At 38.5% G+C, this 25,931-nt stretch overlaps 1 protein-coding gene across 1 annotated transcript in view; it reads left to right on the plus strand.

Moving 5' to 3' along the window:
- The window catches only part of LOC127618374 (complement receptor type 1-like), a 66,970-nt gene extending 49,453 nt beyond the window's left edge, over positions 1 to 17,517 (plus strand). The window contains exons 9-20 of the mRNA XM_052090769.1: positions 5,336 to 5,530; positions 5,906 to 6,005; positions 6,130 to 6,209; positions 6,387 to 6,569; positions 7,163 to 7,336; positions 7,578 to 7,760; positions 8,493 to 8,684; positions 9,165 to 9,347; positions 10,091 to 10,282; positions 12,648 to 12,695; positions 16,373 to 16,405; positions 16,663 to 17,517. Coding sequence (XP_051946729.1) covers positions 5,336 to 5,530; positions 5,906 to 6,005; positions 6,130 to 6,209; positions 6,387 to 6,569; positions 7,163 to 7,336; positions 7,578 to 7,760; positions 8,493 to 8,684; positions 9,165 to 9,347; positions 10,091 to 10,282; positions 12,648 to 12,695; positions 16,373 to 16,405; positions 16,663 to 16,676 — 1,577 coding nt within the window. The 3' untranslated portion in view covers positions 16,677 to 17,517. The remainder of the gene's footprint in view (positions 1 to 5,335; positions 5,531 to 5,905; positions 6,006 to 6,129; positions 6,210 to 6,386; positions 6,570 to 7,162; positions 7,337 to 7,577; positions 7,761 to 8,492; positions 8,685 to 9,164; positions 9,348 to 10,090; positions 10,283 to 12,647; positions 12,696 to 16,372; positions 16,406 to 16,662) is intronic.
- The last annotated feature ends 8,414 nt before the right edge of the window (positions 17,518 to 25,931 follow it).

Raw genomic sequence — 25,931 nt, forward strand, 5'->3', positions numbered from 1 at the left:
AAGGCCACAGCGCAGGCACTCGGACAGGCGATGGCCACCCTAGTGGTCCAGGAACGCCATCTCTGGCTCAATCTGGTCGAGACCACTCCGTCCACTGGTGGAGGGCCGGGAGGAGAATCCTTTGTTTTTTCATTTGGCACACCCCCTGACGGGGGCTGTGGTACCCACATTCTCAATAAAAGAGTTATTTCCTTTGCCTCTGGGTCACCTGGCCCGCATATGCCGTTCTCACGGCAATCTGCTTTCAGATTATGACAATCACGGTACACCGGGCGCGGTAGAGCCCGTCCCTCCAACCGAAATGAGGAAGGGTTTCTACAGCCCTTACTTCATTGTACCCAAGAAAGGCGGCGGCTTACGACCAATCCTGGACCTGCAAGTTTTCAATCGGGCCTTGTTAAAACTCCCGTTCAAAATGCTCACGCAGAGAAATATTCTGGCTGGCGTTCAGCATCTAGATTGGTTCGCAGCGGTAGACCTTCCATGCTACTTCCACATCTCAATTCTGCCACGACACCGACCCTTCTTACGGTTCGCGTTCGACGGCCAGGCGTTTCAGTACAAAGTCCTCCCCTTTGGCCTGTCTCTGTCCCCTCGTGTCTTCACGAAGGTCGCAGAGGCGGCCCTTGCCCCGCTACGAGTAGCCGGCATCCGCAGAGACCAGGTGCTCCGGCACCTCAGCCGTTTGGGGCTTCAGGTCAACTGGGAAAAGAGCAAGCTCACTCCGGTTCAGAGCATCTCTTTTCTCGGGTTGGAGTTAGACTCAGTCTCAATGACAGCACGTCTCACGAGCGAGCGTGCTCAGTCGGTGCTGGACTGCCTCGCTTCCTTCAAGCCAGGCACAGTGGTCCCTCTAAAACTTTTCCAGAGGCTCCTGGGGCATATGGCGTCCTCCGCGGCGGTCGCACCGCTGGGGTTGATGCATATGAGACCACTCCAGCACTGACTCCAGACTCGAGTCCCGAGACAAGCATGGCACCACGGCACGCAATGGGTAAGGATCACCCCCGCCTGCCTCAAAACACTCCGACCCTGGACAGACCTCTGCTTTTTACGGGCAGGAGTGCCCCTGCAGCAGGTGTCCCGACGCGTTCTGGTCACAACCGATGCCTCCCGGTCCGGGTGGTGTGCCGTGTACAGCGGGCACGCAGCAGCGGGCCATTGGAAAGGGGCCCCGCTGCGTTGGCACATCAATTGCCTGGAGTTGCTGACCGTCCTTCTTGGTCTCAGGAAGTTCCTCCCGTTAGTTCGGGACAAACATGTCCTCGTGAGATCGGACAGCACCACGGTGGTGGCGTACATAAATCGCCAAGGCGGCATACGCTCCCACCACATGTCACAACTCGCCCGCCGTCTCCTCCTATGGAGCCAGCAGCGACTCAAGTCGCTGCGTGCCACTCACATCCCTGGCAAGCTCAACGTCGTAGCGGACGCGCTACCACGACAACGCCTGCCCGGCGGGGAGTGGAGGCTTCACCCCCAGTCGGTCCAGCTGATTTGGGAACGGTTTGGTAAGGCCCAGGTAGACCTGTTTGCCTCCCAGGAAACCTCCCACTGCCCGCTCTTGTACGCCCTAACAGAGGCTCCCCTCGGGACAGACGCGCTGGCACACAGCTGGCCCTCGGGGCTGCGCAAGTACGCATTTCCCCCAGTGAGCCTTCTTGCACCGGTGCTGTGCAAGGTCAGGGAGGACGAGGAGCAAGTCACATTAGCCCACTCGGACTTGGTTCTCGGAACTCAGACTTCTCGCGACAGCTCCTCCCTGGCAAATTCCCCTGAGAAAGGACCTCCTCTCTCAGGGACGGGGCACGCTCTGGCACCCGCGCCCAGACCTCTGGAACCTCCACGTCTGGTCCCTGGACGGGATGCGGAAGAGCTAGCCGGCTTACCGGCGACCGTTGGGAATACAATCAACCAAGCCAGAGCCCCCTCTACCCCTCATTGGCCTTTTTTCATAGATCAGAGGTGGATATCGGCGCTCAAGAGAGACCCCTTGTGTCGCTTCTCCGACACAACGTGTCGTTCCCTCCCTCGGGGAATGGAGGTTACATACGTAACCAAACGATATAATTGTATTATTATTCAGCAAGATTCTACTTAAATTTTTTCACCCAAACTTGTGATTTTTAAGGCAAGGTAGCTCAAAATTATGGGCGTGTCTTCAGATATGCTAGAAAACGTATTGCGCATGCATAGTGCGTGTAGGTAGCACATTCTGAGAGGAAAGTTTCCTTGTGACAAAATGTACACTTGGAGTAATAAGGATAATTCTAGACAATATCACATTGACTACTGGTTGGTGTCCAAGTTTGTTAAATCATAATATTTCAGTTTTTATGCACTGTACAACATTAACAGATCATAGAGCTATACATAGTATAGTCTGTCTTTCTAATGGGAGTAGATTGAAAAAATAATTAATATGGAAGATGAGTAATTCTTTCATTGAACTAGATCCAGTTAAACAGTAAGTTTCTAATAAACTTGTATTGGATTACAGCGAAAGAAGAAAAAAAATATTTTTGCCGAAATTGGGAATTACTTGTAAATATTTGAGAAACTGGCAGTGATCTTACTAAGAAAAGAAGAGAGAAGGAAGATAATGTAGTATCCAGTCTTTCTCATCTTGCTAATCACAGCTATCTTTCAGATGATGAAAGGAGAGAAGTGACTTATTTAGGTATAAAAATAGTTAAAGATGAAAATGCCAGGTGTTATTTAAATCTTAATCCAATTATTGAAAACTCAATTCTTGAGTTAAATAAAAAATTTAATTCTTGGTTACTGAGAGACCTATCTCTAAGAGGACAAATTTGATTATCAAAGGCAGAAGGCACATCTAGCTGCAGATCTGTCTTTACACATTGATAACATTACAATTCCTCAGTACCCCATGTTCTATTTGGAATACCAGCCCACAGTATATTTTTATCTCAATTAGGTGGATTTTAATGTGTAATTATAATAGTAGTAAAATCCCCATTAAGTATTCAAATTTTCATTAACAGATGCTATTAGCCTGGTCCTCAATTTACAAACACAATTTTTCCCCTCATAGATATATTATTTGGAATAACAGAAATGTCTTGTATAAAAATAAATCAATCTTTTTTGAAAACTGTAAAAAATGATATCTTATTGGTAGGTCAACTTTTGAATCGTGGAGTTCTTTTATCTTACAAGGAATTTCTGATTAAATTTAAAATAACTATCACACAAAAATAATTCTTGCATCTATTTTTAGCCTTCACAGCGGTGCGCAATATTTGAGTGCTACTCAAGAACAGCATCTCAGATGTACATTTACATTTATGCATTTGGCAGATGCTTTTATCCAAAGCAACTTACAGTGCACTTATTACAGGGACAATCCCCCTGGAGCAACCTGGAGTTAAGTGCCTTGTTCAAGGGCCCAACAGTGGCATCTTGGTGGTGCTGGGGCTTGAACCCCCGACCTTCTGGTCAGTAACCCTGAGCCTCAACCACTGAGCCACCACTGCCATCTGAATCCTTTAAAGTCCAGATTCTACCGGAATTACTGTTAATTTTGCTGCTACATTATCCAGTATACTAGTTAGCAATATAGTTTTTCTTAATAGGCTACTGCATACATTTATATTGAAATAATGTGTAGTTAGAGATTTGTGTTTCTGTACATATTAAAGAGTACACCCAAGTAGTTTCACACAATAATGTAAAGATATTCTAAACTATCTATGTAAAAAACAACAACACTGGTATCGGATCGGTATCGGCCGATAGTGAAATTTCAAATATCGGAATCTGATTGGAAGAGAAAAACTGGTATTGGTGCATCCCTTGTTTATTGTCGTTCAGTAACACACTGATATAGTGATTAATGTATGTCCTCATGAAATCAAACACGCTCTCCTCAAAATCCCAACACCATGACGAAAGAATGAATGGACATACAACAGCTGTGTTAACTTGACATTGGAAGTAACGCCCACATTTCACACGAAACATCATGGGACTTGGGGAAAAATGCGGATAGATGAAGTTACTATTTACAAACAAATGCTCTGCCCCTGCTGGTACTTTTGGTATTGAAAGGTAAGCCTTACAGGCCATTAGAATTATATATGCTTACTAGTGTACTTGGGCTATAATTTCCAGAGTTAGGCTATATGCTGCGAAGACAGATCTAATCAAGAACTTACCAGAAGATGTGTTCTTGTCACCAATCCACTTATGTTTATCTATTCATACTTATTGTGATATTATTTTATGAAATCATCTTCAGGTTTAATGTTACTATATCTTCTTAACAACAAATGTTGTACTTGATTCCTTACAGTTATAACTAATCTGTGTAGCATTAGACAAGAGATTTCCTCTTTTGAACCCTTGTTGGATCATTTATGGGTGTCATTTTGTTTCTGCATGTTTATACAAAACAGTTTATATGTTTCAGTATTGAGAAAGCCAGTTTACAAGATTTACAGGAAACATCCTTTGCTTCTAAAAAACATATACGAAAAAAAGTAAAAACTTTTAATAAACATGTGGAATGAACCACCACATCCTCACATGGTTCTACACCAGCACTGTAGAGAGCATCCTGACTGGCTACATCACCTCCTGGTACGGTAATAGCACCACCCACAACCGCAAAGACCTGCAAAGTGGGGTGCAAACTCCCAGACACATCATCGGAGGTGAGCTTCCCTCCCTCCAGGACATATATACCAGGCAGTGTGTGAAAAAAGCTTGGAGGATCATCAGAGACTCCAGCCACTCGAGCCATGGGCTGCTCTCACTGCTACCATCAGGCAGGCAGTATCGCAGCATCAGGACCCGCACCAGCCGACTACATGACAGCTTCTTCCCCCAAGCAATCAGACTTCTGAACACTTGATCTCTCATGATCAATATACACCAGCACTGCACTTTATTCATATATTTTTTTAATTGTATGTGTATTCTATATTGTGTGTATTGTTTACTGTACATTGTGTATTATTATTGTATTGTGTGATTATGTGTACATTTGATATGTAAATTGTGTTGTGTAAGTATGTTGTTTATTGTAATTGGTATATGTCTCGCCACTCTCGTGACTGCTATGTTGCTCGGAACTGCACACAAGACTTTCACCTACTGTTGCACTTGTGTATATGGTTGTGTGACAATAAAGTGATTTGATTTGATTTGTGCGAGGGCTTAGGAAATTGATGTTTACTTTAATATTGACCTTCTACAGCACATGTTTATTGAGAAGTAAAAATGCACACTTAAAAATTCTTATATTTTTTAAACAGTCTAACTTACATCATCAGTTTACTCTAAACATATGATTTGTTTTTCTCCACAGCGCAATGTTCACCACCTCGTTTTGGAGAGAATGTCGTCTTATCAGACCAATTTATCTTGAGCAGTAGTTTCTCTGACGGATCCAGCGTAACATTTGAGTGCATACGTGGATATAAGCCAGTTGACTCGAAAGCATCCAGATCAGTGACCTGTTTAGGAAACAACAAGTGGACAGATCTGGCCCTCAATTGCACAAGTAACTACTGTTATTACATCTTTGAAATTTAGTTTTACATTGCAGTACCCTACTTGTGTAAATTCTTCTAAAAGGCCTATGAACATAATTTCTTTCTTTAATATCTACAATTTGTACAGCATAGGTAAACAAAGCTAAAATAGCTAAATATCAAAGGAGTTTTATCACTGAGAACAGGAAGCATCATAGATTATTTCCTCTAAAAATATGTCTTGATGTCTGCTAAATTAAGCAACCATGAGTCTCAGAAATGTTCTATATAAATAACTTATTATTATGATTAAATGGACTCAATAAAAAAAATGTCATTAATTTGTGCACAAAGTTTATGCAATCATATCTAAACCATTCCATAATGCCTTTTAAACATTACAGGAAAACCCTGTGGAAGCCTTCCAGATTTCCCTCATGGGAGATATGAAATACCTGATGGTATTTTATTTGGCGACACTGTTACAGCAGTTTGTGACAAAGGGTAAGTGAAATGATCAGTTAATGTTCAGTTTCTTTGTGCAGTTTATGTGTGTTTTGAACCATGTGGAATTTAGATTTTTTACTGTTTGTTGAATATTTGGTAATAATAGAATAAATTATTTCAGATATTTGTTAAGTGGGCGTGGAAGTCAAAGAACGTGTCGAGCTGAGGGAGTCTGGGATGGCAGAGATCCTGTCTGTGAAGGTTTGTCATTTCTTGTCTTAGAATAAAAAATAACACTGAAGAGCACAAATGCAGTCATAGCCATTCCTGATTGGTATAAAAAACATTTGTTTTGTTTTCAAAATGCTCTCTGCTGTTAGCAAATGCTGGAAACATGTAGATATTTACCAGGATATTGTCTTGTTTGTTTCTTTTTAGCGGTGAAATGTCCACCACCTCCAGTAGTAGAAAATGGTCAGCTTGAAGATATGCCTTTGGAAAGTTATGACTATTTACAAGCTGTCACCTACACATGTAACCGTGGGTTTACTCTTGGTGGAAATTCAGCACTTTATTGTTCTGAAAATGGAACTTTTCAACCAGCGCCGCCAAAATGTGTTGGTAAGTTGGTCGACATGCCAGTTGAGAGAGAAACATATATATTGTGTTTATATATATTATATGTATATATATTATATTTAGGAAATTCTGAGTCTACATTAAAAAGCCGGGATTCAAAATATAATACAAGTCTGGAAACAGAGAGAAGTTTTAAGATTTTGAAAAAATGTCAACAAATACACGTTATGAATAAAGTATTTATGATTCTTAACTATATTCAAGTCACTCATCAAATAAGTGAATTTGTTCTCATTATTGACCATGTTAACTCCGTATGAAAGGTCCGATTTCTTGCTTCCATTGATGTGCAAAAAATGCTCTTAAGAACATTGTCAAATCATGCTGGAATAACATGGATCATCAGGTTTTGCAACTAGTGTACTCTGACTTTTGAACGGCACAGTATAGATAATAAATTGTATTAACTTGAGGATGTTTTTTCTCTTATTGAAAATATTTAATTCATAAATGCAATTCATTTACAGTGCATATTATTATTCTTAAATTTGTAATATATGCAATACATTTGAGAATGAGAGCATGTGAATCTGAAAGATATGTTCTCATCTTAATGTTTTTGTTTTTTAATCTAGATGGGTGTCCAAAGCCTGAAATTACACATTCAATTAGAACTGGTGGAAAATCACCCCCCTACAAACTGAACAACTTTATAGAGTATAAATGTGAAACTGGCTATAAAATGGATGGAGACGGTTATATTGTGTGTACAGAAAATGGATGGAAACCTGAACCATCAGAATGCACTAGTAAGACAGAAATATAGATTTTTAATGATATCATGTTTTTACATCTTTAAAATTGCACACCCTTTCTATTATTAATGACAGTCTATGAAAGAGTTGAGTGAAACCGTTCCTTTCATAATTAGTTATAAAAAACACATTTTATTTTCAAAATGTTAAACTCTTTGCTACACACAGTGAGTTGGTAACAAATGCTGGATATATCTTGATATTTAACACAACATTGTTGTTTGTTTCCCTTTAGTGGTAAAATGTCCACAACCTCCAGTAGTAGAAAATGGTCAGCTTGAAGATGTGCTTTTGGAAAGTTATGAATATTTACAAACCGTCACCTACAAATGTAACCGTGGGTTTACTCTTGTTGGAAATGCAGAACTTCGTTGTTCGGAAGATGAAACTTTTCAACCAGCGCCGCCAAAATGTGTTGGTAAGTTATGGTTGAAATGCCAGAGGAGAATTAAATACACAGATCTGCCACAACATTAAAACCACCTTCCTAATATTGTGTAGGTCCCCCTTGTGCCACAAAACAGCACCAACCCTGGTGTATAAATACCATCTAATAGCATTCTGAGATGATATTCTTCTCATCACATTTGTACAGAGTGGTTATCTGAGTTACCATAGACTTTGTCAGTTCGAACCAGTCTCGCCATTCTATGTTGACCTCTCTCATCAACATGAATTTCCGTCCTCAGAACTGTGTAATATGATAAAAAAATCCATCAGTTTTCTGCCTTTGGGGCAATTTACCATAGAAGTTTAATTGCTTCAATTCAATCTGACAGACTCACACTGGTGAGCATAATTAATGGCTATAAATATTTCTTAAATTATCAAGCAGTATTATTATTAATAATATTAATAATAATCATTTTAAGATCAATTTAATACATCAGATGTATCATTCTTTTTAATTTTTACTTTTTAAAATGTATTATCATTCTCCTTACATCCTTGACATGCTGTGGTGCCCCCTAGTAAGATGCGCACCCAGTTTAAAGCCACGGTTTTAGATGAGCAATGCATTTCAATCATGTTACCTAAAAATAAAGATCTAATTGAGTAGTAATGATAATGACGACTAGAATAGTGTTGGATCTGTTAAGTTGAGTTTTGCATCAATTACTGTATGATATATGCTTTTGTGTCTTCACAGCACAATGTTCAAAGCCTCATTTTGGAGGGAATGTTGTCTTATCAGATGAATTCCAGTCGACTGTTAGTTTCTCCAATGGATCTACTGTAATGTTTGAGTGTATATCTGGATATGAGCCAGTTGACTCTACAGCATCTAAATCAGTTTACTGTGTGGAAAAGCAGTGGACAGATCTGCAGCTCATATGCATAGGTAAATTTCGTCATTACATGTTGTTTCAAACCTGTATGCAGGGGTGGGTGATATGACTTAAATCTTATGACACAATACGAGTCATTTTATACCACAATAATGATATACATTTAAATCAAAACAGATTGGTAAATATATTAAATAACTATATTGTAATGCCAATATTTGGAAACTCCAGTCAGTGAATTAATTACTTTTTAAATGAAAACTACGTCTTATATGATTTTCTCTTTATTTGGAACTGGTCAAATAAAATCAAAGAAAAAAAATGAAAAAAGTAAAAAAATAAATTAAAAAAACACATTGTTTTTTAAAAATCAACCTTACCAAAAAGCTACATTTCATATTATGCCACATTTTAATCTGATATGTTGTTAACCAATAGTATTATTATTAAACTCTCCTCAAGATGGGGGCATGGGTAGCTCAGTGTGTAAAGATGCTGACTACCACCAGCCATTGTTGTTTGTTTCCCTTTAGTGGTAAAATGTCCACAACCTCCAGTAGTAGAAAATGGTCAGCTTGAAGATGTGCTTTTGGAAAGTTATGAATATTTACAAACCGTCACCTACAAATGTAACCGTGGGTTTACTCTTGTTGGAAATGCAGAACTTCGTTGTTCGGAAGATGAAACTTTTCAACCAGCGCCGCCAAAATGTGTTGGTAAGTTATGGTTGAAATGCCAGAGGAGAATTAAATACACAGATCTGCCACAACATTAAAACCACCTTCCTAATATTGTGTAGGTCCCCCTTGTGCCACAAAACAGCACCAACCCTGGTGTATAAATACCATCTAATAGCATTCTGAGATGATATTCTTCTCATCACATTTGTACAGAGTGGTTATCTGAGTTACCATAGACTTTGTCAGTTCGAACCAGTCTCGCCATTCTATGTTGACCTCTCTCATCAACATGAATTTCCGTCCTCAGAACTGTGTAATATGATAAAAAAAAATCCATCAGATTTCTGCCTTTGGGGCAATTTACCATAGAAGTTTAATTGCTTCAATTCATTCTGACAGACTCACACTGGTGAGCATAATTAATGGCTATAAATATTTCTTAAAATATCAAGCAGTATTATTATTAATAATATTAATAATAATCATTTTAAGATCAATTTAATACATCAGGTGTATCATTCTTTTTAATTTTTACTTTTTAAAATGTATTATCATTCTCCTTATATCCTTGACATGCTGTGGTGCCCCCTAGTAAGATGCGCACCCAGTTTAAAGCCACGGTTTTAGATGAGCAATGCTCATCTTTTTAGGTAATCATGTTACCTAAAAATAACGATCTAATTGAGTAGTAATGATAATGACGACTAGAATGGTGTTGGATCTGTTAAGTGGAGTTTTGCATCAATTACTGTATGATATATGCTTTTGTGTCTTCACAGCACAATGTTCAAAGCCTCATTTTGGAGGGAATGTTGTCTTATCAGATGAATTCCAGTCGACTGTTAGATTCTCCAATGGATCTACTGTAATGTTTGAGTGTATATCTGGATATGAGCCAGTTGACTCTACAGCATCTAAATCAGTTTACTGTGTGGAAAAGCAGTGGACAGATCTGCAGCTCATATGCATAGGTAAATTTCGTCATTACATGTTGTTTCAAACCTGTTTGCAGGGGTGGGTGATATGACTTAAATCTTATGACACAATATGAGTCATTTTATACCACAATAATGATATACATTTAAATCAAAACAGATTGGTAAATATATTAAATAACTATATTGTAATGCCAATATTTGGAAACTCCAGTCAGTGAATTAATTACTTTTTAAATGAAAACTATGTCTTATATGATTTTCTCTTTATTTGGAACTGGTCAAATAAAATTAAAAAAAAAATTAAAAAAGTAAAAAAAATAAAATAAAAAAAACACTTTGTTTTTTTAAAAATCAACCTTACCAAAAAGTTTCATATTATGCCACATTTTAATCTGATATGTTGTTAACCAATAGTATTATTATTAAACTCTCCTCAAGATGGGGGCATGGGTAGCTCAGTGTGTAAAGATGCTGGCTACCACCCCTGGAGTCACGAGTTTGAATCCAGGGTGTGCTGAGGGACACCAGCCAGGTCCCCTAAGCAAACAAATTGGTCCAGTTGCTAGGGACGGTAGAGTCACATGGGGTAACCTCCTCGTGATTGTTATAATGTGGTTCTCACTCTCCAATAATGGGAGCATAATAGGTGGGGCCCGTGGTGAGTTATGCGTGGATGCCACGGAGTATAGTGTGAAGCCTCCACACGCTATGCCTCCATGGTAACAGTCAAGTCACGTGAGAAGATGCACGTGCTGACGGTCTCATGTCTGTTGTGTTTGATCAACTGCAATTAGTAGTTATATGCTCTCACTGATTTTTGCCATAGTATATAATATTACATTTATATCTTGAGAATTTCACCAGTTTACTCAATGGGTAGCCACGATCTTCCTAAATTAGTTAGTAGCTGGTTAAAAATCCCCTTACTGAACACAATGCACAAAATAAGATAAGAATAGTGTAAGGAAAGCTAACAAAGTTGGCAAATCTAATAACTTATTGAGACCAGCTGCCAAGGACACCAAACACTGGTGTGCATCATTTCTTGCTGTGTCTTCTTTTTTACCCCTTTGCAATCTTTCTATTGATCTCTGTAGAGACAACTTCATCCTTGTTTTCTCAGCTTTTGATGTTTGACATTTTGGTGGGGGTTTTATTGTTGTTGAAGAGTGAAGAAGTACGTAAGAGAGAAAGTCATACAGGTTTGGAAAAATACCGAATTTGTATTTTTGGGTGAAATATTTCTTTAAAAATTGTTTAACATTTTTGTTTAACTGACAGCAATATTGAGTAACAGACAGCAATTTTGACTGTTTACTGATGACTTTTAGGTAATTTTGAATTTGAGGCCATTTTCCTCTATACTCCAATATAAAGTAATTAAACATACAGTGCTGTGCAAATGTTTTAGGTCCTTGTGAAAAATGTTGCATAGTGAGGATGTCTTCAAAAATAATGATATAAATAGTTTTAATTTATCACTTAATGTCATACAATGTACAGTAAACAAAGCTAAATCAATATTCTGTGTGACCAACTTTGCCTATAAAACAGCACCAATTCTCCTAGGTACACCTGGACACAGTTATTATTGGTTGTTTGCTGATAGGATGTTCCAAGCTTCTTGGAGAATTCACCACAATTCTTCTATCTATTAAGGGCTGTCTCAATTGCTTTTGTCTCTTTATTTAATCTCAGACTGACTCGATGTTCAGTAGGGGGCTTTGTGGGGGCCATGACATCTGTTTCAGGGCTCCCTGTTCTTCTATTCTAATATTTTCTATTTGCAAAAGTAATGTTTGGGAGTCTATAATTTCTATTTCCTATTGACACTAAAGATGAAGATATAAATAACCATCTAAAGACAAATGCTATTGTGAAACATATGTGCCAAAAACTTTTGGACAGTACTGAATATGCATTGTGAAAAATAACTCACACATTCATGTTTTCTTAAAATATCTATTTATGTCCTCGTGCTGGCATAATGGGTGGCGTGGATGAATCTCGGTTGCCTCCGCATTGTGTCACATGGCTTGTTGAGCACATAACCGCTGAGACGTAGCACGTGTGGAGGCTTAAAGCTATTCTCCGCGGCATCCACACACAACTCGCCATGTGCCCCACAAATCGAGAACCACACATTATTGCGACCACGAGGAGGTTACACCTGTGACTCTACCCTCCCTAGCAACTGGGCTATTTTGGTTGCCTGTCTGTAGTCACACACCACGCCCTGGATTAGAACTCGCGACCCCAGGGGTGGTAATCCCAATGTTCGCCCCCCTAGTATTACTTCTATTAAAGTTATAGCAGTTTAGAGGCAATTTCTAAAGTTAAATTCTCTCTCTCTCTCTCTCTCTCTCTCTTCAACTGTACCCTTTGTACCCCACACAAGGTCCTCATAACTCAACACCAGATCCACATCATAGAACTCCGGTATATGGTGAGTTTCCTTGTTCTAATCATCCTTTCTAGTATAGACTTAGTTCATGCTCTGTCAATGTCTACATATTCATTTTAATGTACTTTTTTGTTATTCCATCATGCTTTTCAATGAAGAGCTATCTCCCATAGCATCTTGTTCTGCTTAAATCTTTCTTCTCGCATTCATGAAAAACCTGGAAATATCAGGGAATTTAAAAATTTTTGATTTCTAGGCCTGGTAAAGTTATATAAATATTTATTTTTAAAAAATCCTCATCCATTGATTATAAATAACTGGAAAAGTTGTGTTAACCCTGTTAAAATCTGCATGAAACTGGAGATATGTGATAATTCTACTGTGGGTAGGACCATGTGTCCATCAGTGGATTATTTTTTCCTTAAGACCAACTAGTTGATTAGTCGATATAACAACTTAGACTTAGTCTTCTAGCGCTCAGCCCTTCCATAGGGTATTTCAGGGTATAACAGAGCTTGCATTTGCAAATATTTTTATCTTACCACTAGTAGTTACCCCAAGTGTTCCTAGTTTTAGAGTTTTTGCGTAACCTATCTCAGCTGCCTGAGAATAAAACCTATTCACAAATCTAAGAGCTATAGGAAATCTTAATGTAAGAGTAAGGCCGAGTTGACCTCACTGCAATGGATGACTTCACGTTTTATGAGCTTGCTCTTTTAAATCATCCAAAGTGATGTTAGGCATGGAATTGAAATTTGTCACCAAATTCCTCAAAGATAGATTGTGGAATTTATATACTGTGTATATACAGTATATAGTACTGGCATGATGCGGGGAGGGGTTGGCGAGATGCAAAATTATTGTCTGTGGTCTGCGACTGCTTTTGGGTCCTTGAATAACGTATAATGTGCGAGTAAGGGCAGCATGTGGAGTTTCTGGTGCCCCCCTAGGGTAAGATGTTGTCCCCCTAGGAAGTTGGTGCCCTACTCGGACTGCATAGTATGCGTGTAGGGAGCAGCGGTACTGTGTATATATACAGTTGAAATCAGAAGTTTACATGCACTTTGGTTGAAGCCATTAAAATCACTCCACAGATTTCGTATTAGCAAACTATAGTTTTGGCAATTCGTTTAGGAGATCTACTTTTAGCATGACACAAGTAATTTTTCCAACAGTTTACTTTTAATTGACTATCACAATTCCTGTGTCTCAGAAGTTTACATACACTATATAACTGTGCCTTTAAGCAGCTTGGAAAATTTCAGATTGTTTTTTTAAGCCTTTAGTCAATCAGCCAATTAGCATCTTATAGGAGGTGTACTGAATTGGAAGTGTACCTGTGGATATATTTTAAAGCCTACCTTCAAAGAAATCAGCCAAGACCTCAGAAAAACACCATGGGACCACGCAGCAATCATACTGCTCAGGAAGGAAACCCATTCTGTCTCCTAGAGATGATCGTAGTTTGGTGCGAAAACTGCAAATCAGTCCCCAGAACAACAGCAAAAGACCTTGTGAAAATGCTGGACGAAACGGGCAGATGAGTATCTATATCCACAGTAAAACGAGTCCTATATAAACATAACCTGAAAGGCTGCTCAGCAAGGAAGAAGCCAATGCTCCAAAACCACCATAAAAAAGCCAGACTACAGTTTGCAAGTGCACATGGGGACAAAGATCTTACTTTTTGGAGAAATTTTCTCTGGTCTGATAAAACAAAAATGTAACTTTTTGGCCTTAATGACCATCGTTGTGTTTGGTGGAAAAAGGGTGAGCCTTGCAAGCCGCAGAACACCATCCCAACTGTGAAGTATGGAGGTGGCAGCATCATGTTGTTGGGGTGCTTTGCTGCAGGAGGGACTGATGCACTTTACAAAATTGTGGTATCATGAGGAAGGAAAATATGTTGATATACTGAAGCAACATCTCAAGACATCAGCCATGAAGTTAAAGGTCAGTCGCAAATGAGTCTTCCATATGTACAATGACCCCAAGCATACCTCCAAAGTTGTGGCAAAATGGTTTAAGGACAGCAAATTCAAGGTTTTGGAGTGGGCATCACAAGCCCTGGACTCAATCTGATAGAAAATTTGTGGGCAGAACTGAAAAAGCGAGGAGGCCTACAAACCTGACTTTACACTGTTTCTGTCTGGAGGAATGGGCCAAAATTCCAGCAACTTATTGTGAGAATGTGCCCAACATGGTCTTCTGCTGTTGTAGCCCATCCGCCCCAAAAATTGTCATGTTGTGGATTCCAAAATTCTATTCTGCTCACTACAATTGTACACAGTGGTTATCTGAGTTACTGTACCCTTTCTGTCAGCTCTAACCAGTTGGGCCATTCTCTCAACAACAAGGTGTTTCTGTTTGCAGAACAGCTGCTCACTGGATGTTTTTTGTTTTTGGCGCCATTCTGAGTAACTCTAGATAAAGTTGTGCTTGAAAATCCCAGGAAATCAGCAGTTCCAAAAATACAAAATGGTTTTTTCCCTATTCTGATGGTTGATGTGAACATTAACTGAAGCTCCTGACGTGAATCTGCGTAATTTTATGCATTGCATTGCTGCCACACGATTGGCTGATTAGATCACGTGAATATGTAGGTGTACAGGTGTTCCTAATAAAGTGCTTAGTGAGTGTATATAGATACTGTAGATAAGATAGATATAGTTTTATTTATTTATTTACACTTCATCCTGTGTTGGAGCAATGAAACACAAGCATGCAACCCGTCTACTGTATCAACTACACTGCATAGCCCCGCGATACCTTTTTTTTTCTCTTTGCTGCAAGCACGCATCCACATGAATTGTTGGACACTGTGTGGTCTGGAGAGGGTATATATAGTTTGATAGATGATTCTGCTGACTGATGACAGAAAATTCCAATTCATCCATGTTACACTGTTTCATTTTGATGTGGCCAGTGAGCGCAGAGTTGCCAAAACCTTTATCTCAGTTTAATTGGGTTGTTTCAATTTGTGGGAGAGGTAATTGCATCTCTGACTTGGTTTACAATATTGAAAACACCTTCATGATTTAGGCGATACCTTTTTAAAAGGTCAATGTCATAATATACTAATATATTGTTTTTAATGTGAATTGACAGCAGCAGCATTGAATTGTTTTTGATTCAGTCTTAAATGTAGAAGTCCTCAGGACAATTCCCCAGATTTTCAAAAAGATAGTCTTAATATCCATTTTATTCCACAAAATTATCATAGTACACACAAAAAATGGAGACCTGTGGATGATGCATTTGAATTTAAAAAAAATAATTGTCTAGAATATACTGTTGAAGGTGGTTGATTTGTTACTTATGCTCTGCTTTGATGGCTGTAGCAACCGAGCTTTAAAGGGGAAGAATTTAGAGATGTGAGTTCTCAGAATTTACTAAGCTGTGCATGAACGCGCAGCAAGCCCTAAAGGGACGAATACTTTCACTGGGTAAAATCACTCCATTAATTTCATCCTAATTCATTCTACACTTTACATTTGTTCTTATTGCCAATGTGTGATGAAATCAAAGAGAAATGTTATAGGCAGTTGTTAAGTCCACCTCTCTTCCATTCTTAATAAGTTGGCTGGTGGGACATCGACATAGATGAAAGTTGAGGGAACATTTATTACAAATTGATTTGGGATCTGTTATGGAATACATATAGATGTTACAGTACAAATACATGTTAAAATGTTAATTTTATTTTCTCTGTTCCTTAGTTATAGTGCTATCAGTACTGGCAGTGATTATTGGTAAGTCTTTCATTATATACAAGGTCCTTAAATTCACTTTTCAAAATTTAAGGCCATACAAAGTCATGTGCATAATTGAGATGGAGTAGGTTTGTTCAGGAATGGACATATGGTATTAACTTTTTGTTCAGGTCTTAAAAATCTTACAATTAATTTTAAAAATTGTGCAGCAACTATGTTTAACCTCTCACCATCTACAATGTACAGAGGATCTAGATGTCTCTTACCTTTCTATCAATTCTGTTTATGCATTGCAGGTTTGTATATCTAAACTGTTAAGGATGAGGTCGCTGGTTCGATCCCCACAGCCACCACCATTGTGTCCTTGAGCAAGGCACTTAACTCCAGGTTGCTCCGGGGGGATTGTCCCTGTAATAAGGGCTCTGTAAGTCGCTTTGGGTAAAAGCGTCTGCCAAATGCATAAATGTAAATGTAAAATTTATCAAGTAGCATATTCCAATTAATGATTTATGTAAATATTTATTGCTTCTGAATGAGTGTTGAAAGATATTTTTGTTGTTTTTTCTGCATTGTTAAATTAAGGCTATATTTATCCACTGTGTAATTGCATTTTCTTTTTATTTCAAAGACATTAATTTGAAATATAAATGAAATGCACAGGCATTGTGGTAATACAACAAAATTGCTCTGATCATCCACTTCTTCTGCATCTTGCAATGCTGTTGCTCACTCTGTTCTTTGTGGGTCTGGATAGTCTGCAAATAAGATCTCCACATCAGAACGGAACACTTGGTTTTCAAGTTTCACTTGGGGAGCATTTTAACATTGTGCTGTGGCCTTGAACTACTTACTATAGGCACATAATTGCCTCTTCTTTGCATTTCATAAGAATCAATTTGTTTTCATAAGAATCAATTTTCAGGATGACTCTGCTAAGCAAGATACAAATTTCCAAGATCAAATGTCTTGCACTGAAATTGATTGTAATAAAGAAAATATAAAATTGCAAGATGGGATTTCCCATTATATTTGAAATAAATGTTTCCTCCTCTGATAACTTTTTTTGTCTTTTATTATAAGTCCTGGAAAACCTGTACTTCTCTAAACAATGTCACTAAATGGCTAATTAAAATGTAAATTCAGAGGTTTTGCATCACTATTTTGCTTCACGTGTCCTTTTTTATTTATAGTGAATTCCATCATTTATGCCAGAACAGCTGTTATGAATCAAACAATCCTGCCAGTAACCCTTCACATTTAGATTAGTCTACAAATTTCTTACCTTTCCCTACATAGCAAAGTAATGCAAGGGCAATGATATTTTGTGGAAGATGCCAGTGGCATTGTTCAATCAATCAACAAATATAGAGATGAGATATAAGGTCCTAATAAAGTGCTCGACGTGGTGTTATGCTGTTGTAGCCCATCCGCCTCAAGGTTAGACATGTTGTGCATTCTGAGATGCTATTCTGCTCACTACAATTGTACAGAGTGGTTATCTGAGTTACCGTAGCATTTCTGTCAGCTCGGACCAGTCTGGCCATTCTCCGTTTACCTCTCATCAACAAGGTGTTTCTGTCCGCAGAACTACCGCTCATTGGATGTTTTTTGTTCTTGGCACCATTCTGAGTAAACTCTAGAAACTGTTGTGCCTGAAAATCCCAGGAAATCAACAATTACAGAAATACACAAACCAGCCTGTCTGGCACCAACAATCATGCCACGCACGAGATCACGAGATTTTTTTCTTCTCCATTCTGATGGTTGATGTGAACCTTAACTGAAGCTCCTGACCCGTATCTGCATGAGTTTATGCAATGCATTGCTGCCACTCTACAGGCTGATTAGATAATCGAATAAATAAGTAGGTGTACAGGTGTTCCTATTAAAGTGCACTGTGAGTGTGTGCATTGAGATAAAGAGATTTCATAATAGCAATACTCTGAATTCTGATTGAATTATTCCAATCAAAGCCTATAAATGAATAGTCAAGGTGTTTGAAATGTACATCTAACATATGGAATTATTAAATAATAATCTATGAGTTATAATTATCATTAAATAAAATAATAACATTTAAAAAAAAAAAAACATGCCACTGACCTTCTGCCAGTGGGGCACCTTATATATTACCTTATATATATATATATATATATATATATATATATATATATATATATATATATATATATATATGGCTGTTTTTTGTGTGTTTAAGCACTCTGCATGCAGGATATAAAATTAAAATTTTTGCCCATTAGACACAGTGGCAGGTGAATGCCCAATTTTCAAATTTTTGGGGTTGTACTGAATTATAACACATATGACATTTTAACTTAATCAGCCATATCATCCTGCAACTCTTGCCTGGTTGCCCAAATAAACTAAGCAGGTTTGAGCCTGGCCAGATTCTGGAAGGGAGAACTGCTGGGGAAAATTATTGGGGCTTGTTCACAACAGGGTATGACTCAACACTGCTTGCTTTTTGGGGGTTTTCCACTGTGGATAGTACCTGGTACGTTTTTGTAGTACCACTTTTTTCCAAGGTTCCAAGCGAGCCGATACTAAATGTGACGTCAAAACCCTGCAGATTACTGATTGGTCAGGGAGAATCGTCACTACCGGCGTCACTGGATTTGCGATACGGGATATCAACCCGATAGTTTTAAAGTTAGCAACAGCGATAGCAGTATCATTTGTTCACACGATTTTTGATTTGTAAAAAGAAATGGCTCTGCGCAAAACCACGCCGTGGTCAATAAACAAGGTGCAGACCTTCCTCTTGTTAGCGACAAACGACACGATGCAAAACGAAAAAGTCTTGCAGTGTCTCAGCTATTGGCTGCATATGGCTACCACCAGACCTACCAACAGTATAGGGAAATGTACAAAAAAAAAACTTAAAAGTGACAACAGAACCACAAAGGACCACAACAGCTAGAGAGGTTCAAGCAGAAGATGGAAATAAACCAGCGAGCAATGGGAGGGAGAGTGCCCTGGACTCGGCCACGGTGTTGTTGGAGTCCACGATGGAGGATGGTATGTTTTAACTCTATATTCTGCTTGAAAGCTTCACTTTATTTAGTTGATCAGCTGCTTCAAGCTTGCTTCTAAAACAACCAGGCAAAAAAGCTATCTGTTACACTTGTGTAAAATCACCATGAAATGAGCTAGTGGTCGTGTTATTGTTTATGGTCGGTAATGTTTGTGTTGCGTTTAAAATGTTGTCATGGCAGTAGAGGTGACGCAACTATGATGAACAGCCTATAATCCCACCCACGTTGAGGCGCTAAACTACAGTGGAAAAGAAAGCTCAGTAAAGCGAGCAGAGTTGAGTCGAGTCGAACCATAACGTGCAGTGGAAAAGTGCCATAAGGCTGCTGCTGGAATAGGTACTAGGGAGGCCAGCAGGGGGTGCTCACCCTGTGGTCTGTGTGGGTCCTAATGCCCCAATATAGTGACGGGGACACTATACTGTATAAAAGCACCGTCTTTCGGATGGTAAATTAACCAAAGGTTCTGAATCTCTGTGGTCATTAAAAATCTCAAGGCACTTCTCATAAAGAGTAGGGGTGTAACCCTGGTGTCCTGGCCAAATTCCCACTATTCTATCATGGCCCCCAAATAATCTCCATCCATGAATTGGCTACATCACTCTACCCTCCTCTCCACCAATAGCTAGTGTGTGCTGGGCGTTCTGGCACACTATAGCTGCTGTCGTAACATCCAGGTAGATGTTGCAAACTGGTGGTGATTGGGAAGATTCCCCCTATAATATGTAGAGTGCCTAGAAAAGCACTATATAAATGTAAGGAATAATAATAATTATTATTATTATTACCTGCAGTCCCAATGTTTCAAAGGAGGCGTGACAGAAAATGTAGAAAATTGAGTTAAGTTTTCATGGACTTTTTTCATGGTCCCCGCATGGCATTTTACATGAATTCAAATTATTTTGATTCATATGTAGGCAGATATTGTTATTTATTCATATGTTGTGATATATTTGTACATAAACCAATTTTGATCATTTTAAACTTGCAGATAGCAGTGTTAAGGCCTTGCTGAATGTGTGCCAATGCCCATTTAAGAAAAAATAATCAGATGCATGATTTATTTTGAGATTGTGTTGGTTTATTCAGGAATGGACATTCCATTTTTATTTATCTTAAATTATTAATTTAAATTGTTCAGATCTTAAAAAGGTCTTAAAAGCCTTAAATTTGTGCCAGTGTCTACATGCTACACCAGATGATCTAGAGATGTCTCTTACATTTCTATCCTGTTTTTTTTTAAATGTAGTATAGTTTCGACTATATATTATTTAGTTTAATTCTAACTTCATAGGAAAAATCTTTAAAAAAATTATTTGTTTTTGTGTGTTTGAATGATCAGGTTTAGTCATTTGCACTAAACTGTAGTGAAATTCTTCTCTATTTGGTGATGCTGGAATAGGGGCTGGAGGACATAATTTTTTTTTTCTAGTAACAGTTTTTATTGATTCCATCCATACAAATATTCCCCCACACAGCGCCAACCAGCGTCCATCCCTCTAAACTCAAACAGTCCATGTATGCCTACGAGAGTCCCCGTGACAACTTTGCCATTGGTTTGCTCAAGTCTGGTGCTTCTATACAAATTTTGTGCGACAAAATTACAAACAAAAGTATTCCATATAACAAACTCCAGCCAATAAGCGGAAAAAACACAAAAAAAACTTGTAGATTGCCTCGGAGTGTTCCTCCACAAAACAAACTCCAACCACTAGCGGAACCGGCACACACACATTATTTAAAAAGGGGGCCGTTCAGTTTCCTCGGACAGTCAAATAAATGTTCAGTGAGCCGGTCCATTCGGATGTTACACAGGTGCAACACATGACCTAATCACTCCAATGTCCTGCAAGAAATATTCCTCAAAACAAACTCCAGCCAAAAGGAGGCATAAGCACCAAGAATGAGCAGATTCATCCACAACTGTACCAAAGAAATGATTCTACACAAAAAAAACTCCAGCCACTAGGCGGAACCAACACAAAACAAAATGAAAAAGGCGCTGAGTTTCCTCGGACTGTCAAGTGTATGTTCAGTGAGACAGGTCCACTAGGCGACAACATGAAAATCACCAAATGGCTTACTCCAATGTCTTTATGCTTGCTGTGGGCATGTAAATTCTCTACGTCCATCCTTAGTATCAATTCTCAGCTTGGCCGGAAACATTAGTGCAAAAGCAATCTTCTGTTGATGTAAGAGTTTCTTGCATTCCTTGAATCGATCACGTTTCTCTCTTGTCGAATTTGCAAAGTGTGGAACAAAAAAATACAGTGTTTCTTCCAAGAAAGCCTTCCTTTACTCCTTGCCACCTGGTACACAAGATCTTTATCAGATGATCTCAGAAATTTGGCCAGAATTGAATGGGGCTTGTCTTGTCTCCCTCCGTGGATCTTCGAGCAGGGACCCTGTGAGCTCGCTCGATTTCCAGCTTATGGCCTGTTATGTGGAGCAGACTCGGTAAGAGCTTGTCTAGGATTTTTACCATTTATCGTCCTTCCTCATGCTCAGAAATTTCAACAAATCGGATGTTGTTACACCGACTATGATTCTCCAAATCCTCCAGATTTCCCAAATGCGTTGCAAGTCTGTCTTGGTCACTTGCGGTGTAGGCGCTAATTCCCTCTCCGATGACTCCAGATAATCAATCTGTCTCGATGTCCGACAAACTTGTAACCAACTCAGAGAATTTCGACTCATGGATGTGATCGATCAACATATTACAGCAAGCTCCTCCAAGACTGCAACAGCTTTCGTTAGCATTGCCTACATAATCATAAATTCACACTGGATTTCTTTGAGTTAACAGTACGAATTAAGTCTTTAAGCACGTAAGTGTCTTTTGTTATCTCCAGAGCCCAAGGATATGGAATTCCTTGACATATTGTCCTGCCAAAACTATTAAGGATCAGGGTGTATCGAATCTCACCGGTTTGTGACACAAACATTATTAATACTAGCAAAGTGTGCAGAGCTCGCCGTTCACATGTCAGGCCCTCGCATGGCACCCATGAGACTCTGGCTGGAGGACATTATTTAGCTAAAGATAGAATGTAAGTTTAATGCACTGCATTGTCTCAGTTTCTTTGTGCATTTGCTTATTTACTTGGCTGTTATTTTTTCTTGATGAAAAATAAATATTGACACAGTATTGATAAATTATAATTGAAATAGCTTGATAGTGGGCGGCACGGTGATGCAGCGGTTAGCACTGTCGCCTCACAGCAAGAAGGTCGTGGGTTCAAACCCTGGTTGCCCTGGCCTTTCTGTGTGGAGTTTGCATGTTCTCCCTGTGTCTGTGTGGGTTCTCTCCGGGTACTCTGGCTTCCTCCCACCATCCAAAAGACATGCAGGCTAGGTTAATTGGTGTCTCCAAAAAAATTGCCCTAGGTGTGTGGATGTGGATGTGGATGTGGATGTGGATGTGGATGTGGATGTGAGTGTGAGTGTGAGTGTATGTCTGTCTATGTGTGGCCCTGTGATGGACTGGCGACCTGTCCAGGGTGTCCCCCGCCTTTCGCCCAATGTTAGCTGGGATAGGCTCCAGCCCCCTGCGACCCTGTACACAGGATAAGCGGTTGACGATGGATGGATGGATGGATGGATGGATAGCTTGATAGTATGTTTTCTGACAGCATTATTGGGCAGGGAATTCAACAAATATAGAGGCTATACACAAATATAATATTTAATATTTACACTGGTAGCCAAAATTTGGAATAATGTACAGATTTTGCTCTTATAGAAAAATATTGGTATTTTTATTCACCAATGTGGCATTCAATTGGTCACAATGTATAGTCAGGACATTAATAACATGAAAAATTACTATTCCAATTTCAAAAAATATATAAGAAATTCTTAAACTACTTCAAAGAGTTCTCATCAAAAAATCCCCCATGTGCATCGATGACAGCTTTGCAGATCCTTGGCATTCTAGCTGTCAGTTTGTCCAGATACTCAGATGACATTTCACCCCACGCTTCCTGTAGCACTTGTCTTGTCGGGCTCTTCTTACGCACATGGGATTAAGATCCATAACAGTCATTTTCAATTATCTGTTGTCCAATGTCTGTGTTTCTTTGCCCACTCTAATCTTTTTCTCTTTTTTTTCTGTTTCAAATGTGGCTTTTCTTTGCAATTCTCCCCATAAGGCCTCTGAGTCTTCTCTTTACTGTTGTACATGAAACTGGTGTTGAGCAGGTAGAATTCAATGAATCTGTCATCTGAGGACATGTGAGGCATCTATTTCTCAAACTAGTGACTGATGTACTTATCCTCTTGTTTAGTTGTACATCTGGCCTTCCACATCGCTTTCTGTCCTTGATAGAGCCAGTTGTCATTTTTCTTTCAAGACTGTAGTGTACACCTTTGCATTCAATCTTCAGTTTTTTGGCAATTTCAAGCATTTTATAGTCTTTCCTCAAAACAATGATTGACTGATGAGTTTCTAGAGAAAGCTGTTTCTTTTTTGCCATTTTTGACCCAATATGTACCTTAAGACATGCCAGTCTATTGCATACTGTGGCAACTCAAAAACAAACACAAAGACAATGTTAAGTTTCATTTAATGAAACAAATTGCTTTCAACTCGGTTTGATATAATGGCAAGTGATTTTTTAGTACCAAATTAGCAATTTAGCATGATTACTCAAGGATAAGGTGTTGGAGTAATGACTGCTGGAAATGGGGCCTGTCTAGATTTTTATCAAAAATTATGATTTTTTTCAAATAGTGATGGTGCTGTTTTTTTCATCAGTAATGTCCTGACTATACTTTGTGATCATTTGAATGCCACTTTGGTGAATTAAAGTACCAATCTCTGAAACAGCAGAATCTGTACATTATTCCAAACTTTTGGCTGCCTGTGTGTGTGTGTGTGTGTGTGTGTGTGTGTATATATATATATATATATATATATATATATATATATATATATACACATACATACACACACAGTGCTGTGAAAATGTATTTGCCTCTTTCTGATTTCTTCCATTTTTGTGTATTTTTCATACTAAATTATTTTAGGTCCTCAAGATATAACACAAAACAAAGGCAACCTAAGTAAACACAAAATAGTTTAAAATGTTTTTTTTAATTTTTTTTTTTTAATTGAAGCAAAAAAGTTATCCAACACCTACATCACCCATGTAAAAAACTAACTGCCCCCTTAAACTTAATAGGTGGTTGTGCCACCTGTTACAGCAACAACTGCAACCAAACGCTTCTGATAACTGGAGATCAGTCTTTCATGCTGTGGTGGAATTGTGGCCCACTCTTCTTTGCAGAATTGCTTTAGTTCAGCCACATTGGAGGGTTTTCGAGCATGAACTGCCTATTTAAGATCCTGCCACAGCATCTCAATCGGGTTCAAGTCAGGACTATGCCACTCCAAAACTTTAATTTAGATTTTTTTCAGCCATTCAGAGGTGAATTTACTTCTATGCTTTGGATCATTGTCTAGCTGTGTAATCCAGTTGTGCTTGAGCTTCAACTCACAGACTGATGACCGGATGTTCTCATTTAGTATTTTCTGGTAGAGAGCAGAATTCATGTTCCCTCAATTATTGCAATATTTGTCATACGTTGCCTCAATCATTAATATCTGCACATCGTATGGATTCCAATACATTTAAAAGTAATTGTATAGATAATTAGTCAAGACCATCATTAATACCATATGTGCATGCATTTATATGTGTACTGTATGTATGTTTGCTTAAATCACGTGCCAGCCAGATGTTTGAACCACAAAATAATAATTCTTTCACTTGACAGACTGTGTATTAATTGTCCATCAAGCTGCCTGAGTCTTTCTGATATATCTTTTTTCACTTCTATTTTCTGTAAAGATGCTTTCGAAAAATATGTAGTGTCCAAAGCACTATATAAATAAAAGTGAATGTAACTGATCATACAGTCTGTGGGGTTTCAATCATTTTAAGAGCCGTATAGAGCAGAAAGTATTTTTTCTTTTTGCCAGGAGATACATTGGAAATCATTTACTCTGGAGTAAGTATATTTTTGCAAACCTGTTTAATAAGTTACTATTTTACATTGGCCACAGGGGGCAGTTGACAAACTTTGGACTTTTACAGTAAATATTTACTTGCTTTCAGATATGATTAATTTTGTCTTTTTAAAAGTGCATTTATAAGGATACTGATATGACTGGAGTCTTCATTTTAATGTGAGTGGTCATGATTTCCTACATATATTGCAAAATTACAATTCATGTCTTTAGGAGTTAAAATGTTTTAATGAGGAAAAATTACTGGGTGCATCTTTAAGTCTACTCTCATTTATTTATTTTCCCCACTTAGGTTACTTTTGTGCCTAAACATTTTTGTTTTTGCAACATATTTTAGTTTGTCATGCCCATTTTCCACCTTTTCTTTGATCCATTAAAAATACTTTTTTTTTTTTTTTTTTTTTTGCTGATGTGCCTTTGTAAACACCCATTTTGCATGTGAAATGAGGATCTGTCTCCACACAAGTCAGGCTTAACTCAC

Source organism: Xyrauchen texanus, chromosome 25, assembly GCF_025860055.1.
Source record: "Xyrauchen texanus isolate HMW12.3.18 chromosome 25, RBS_HiC_50CHRs, whole genome shotgun sequence".
Classification (NCBI taxonomy): domain Eukaryota; kingdom Metazoa; phylum Chordata; class Actinopteri; order Cypriniformes; family Catostomidae; genus Xyrauchen; species Xyrauchen texanus.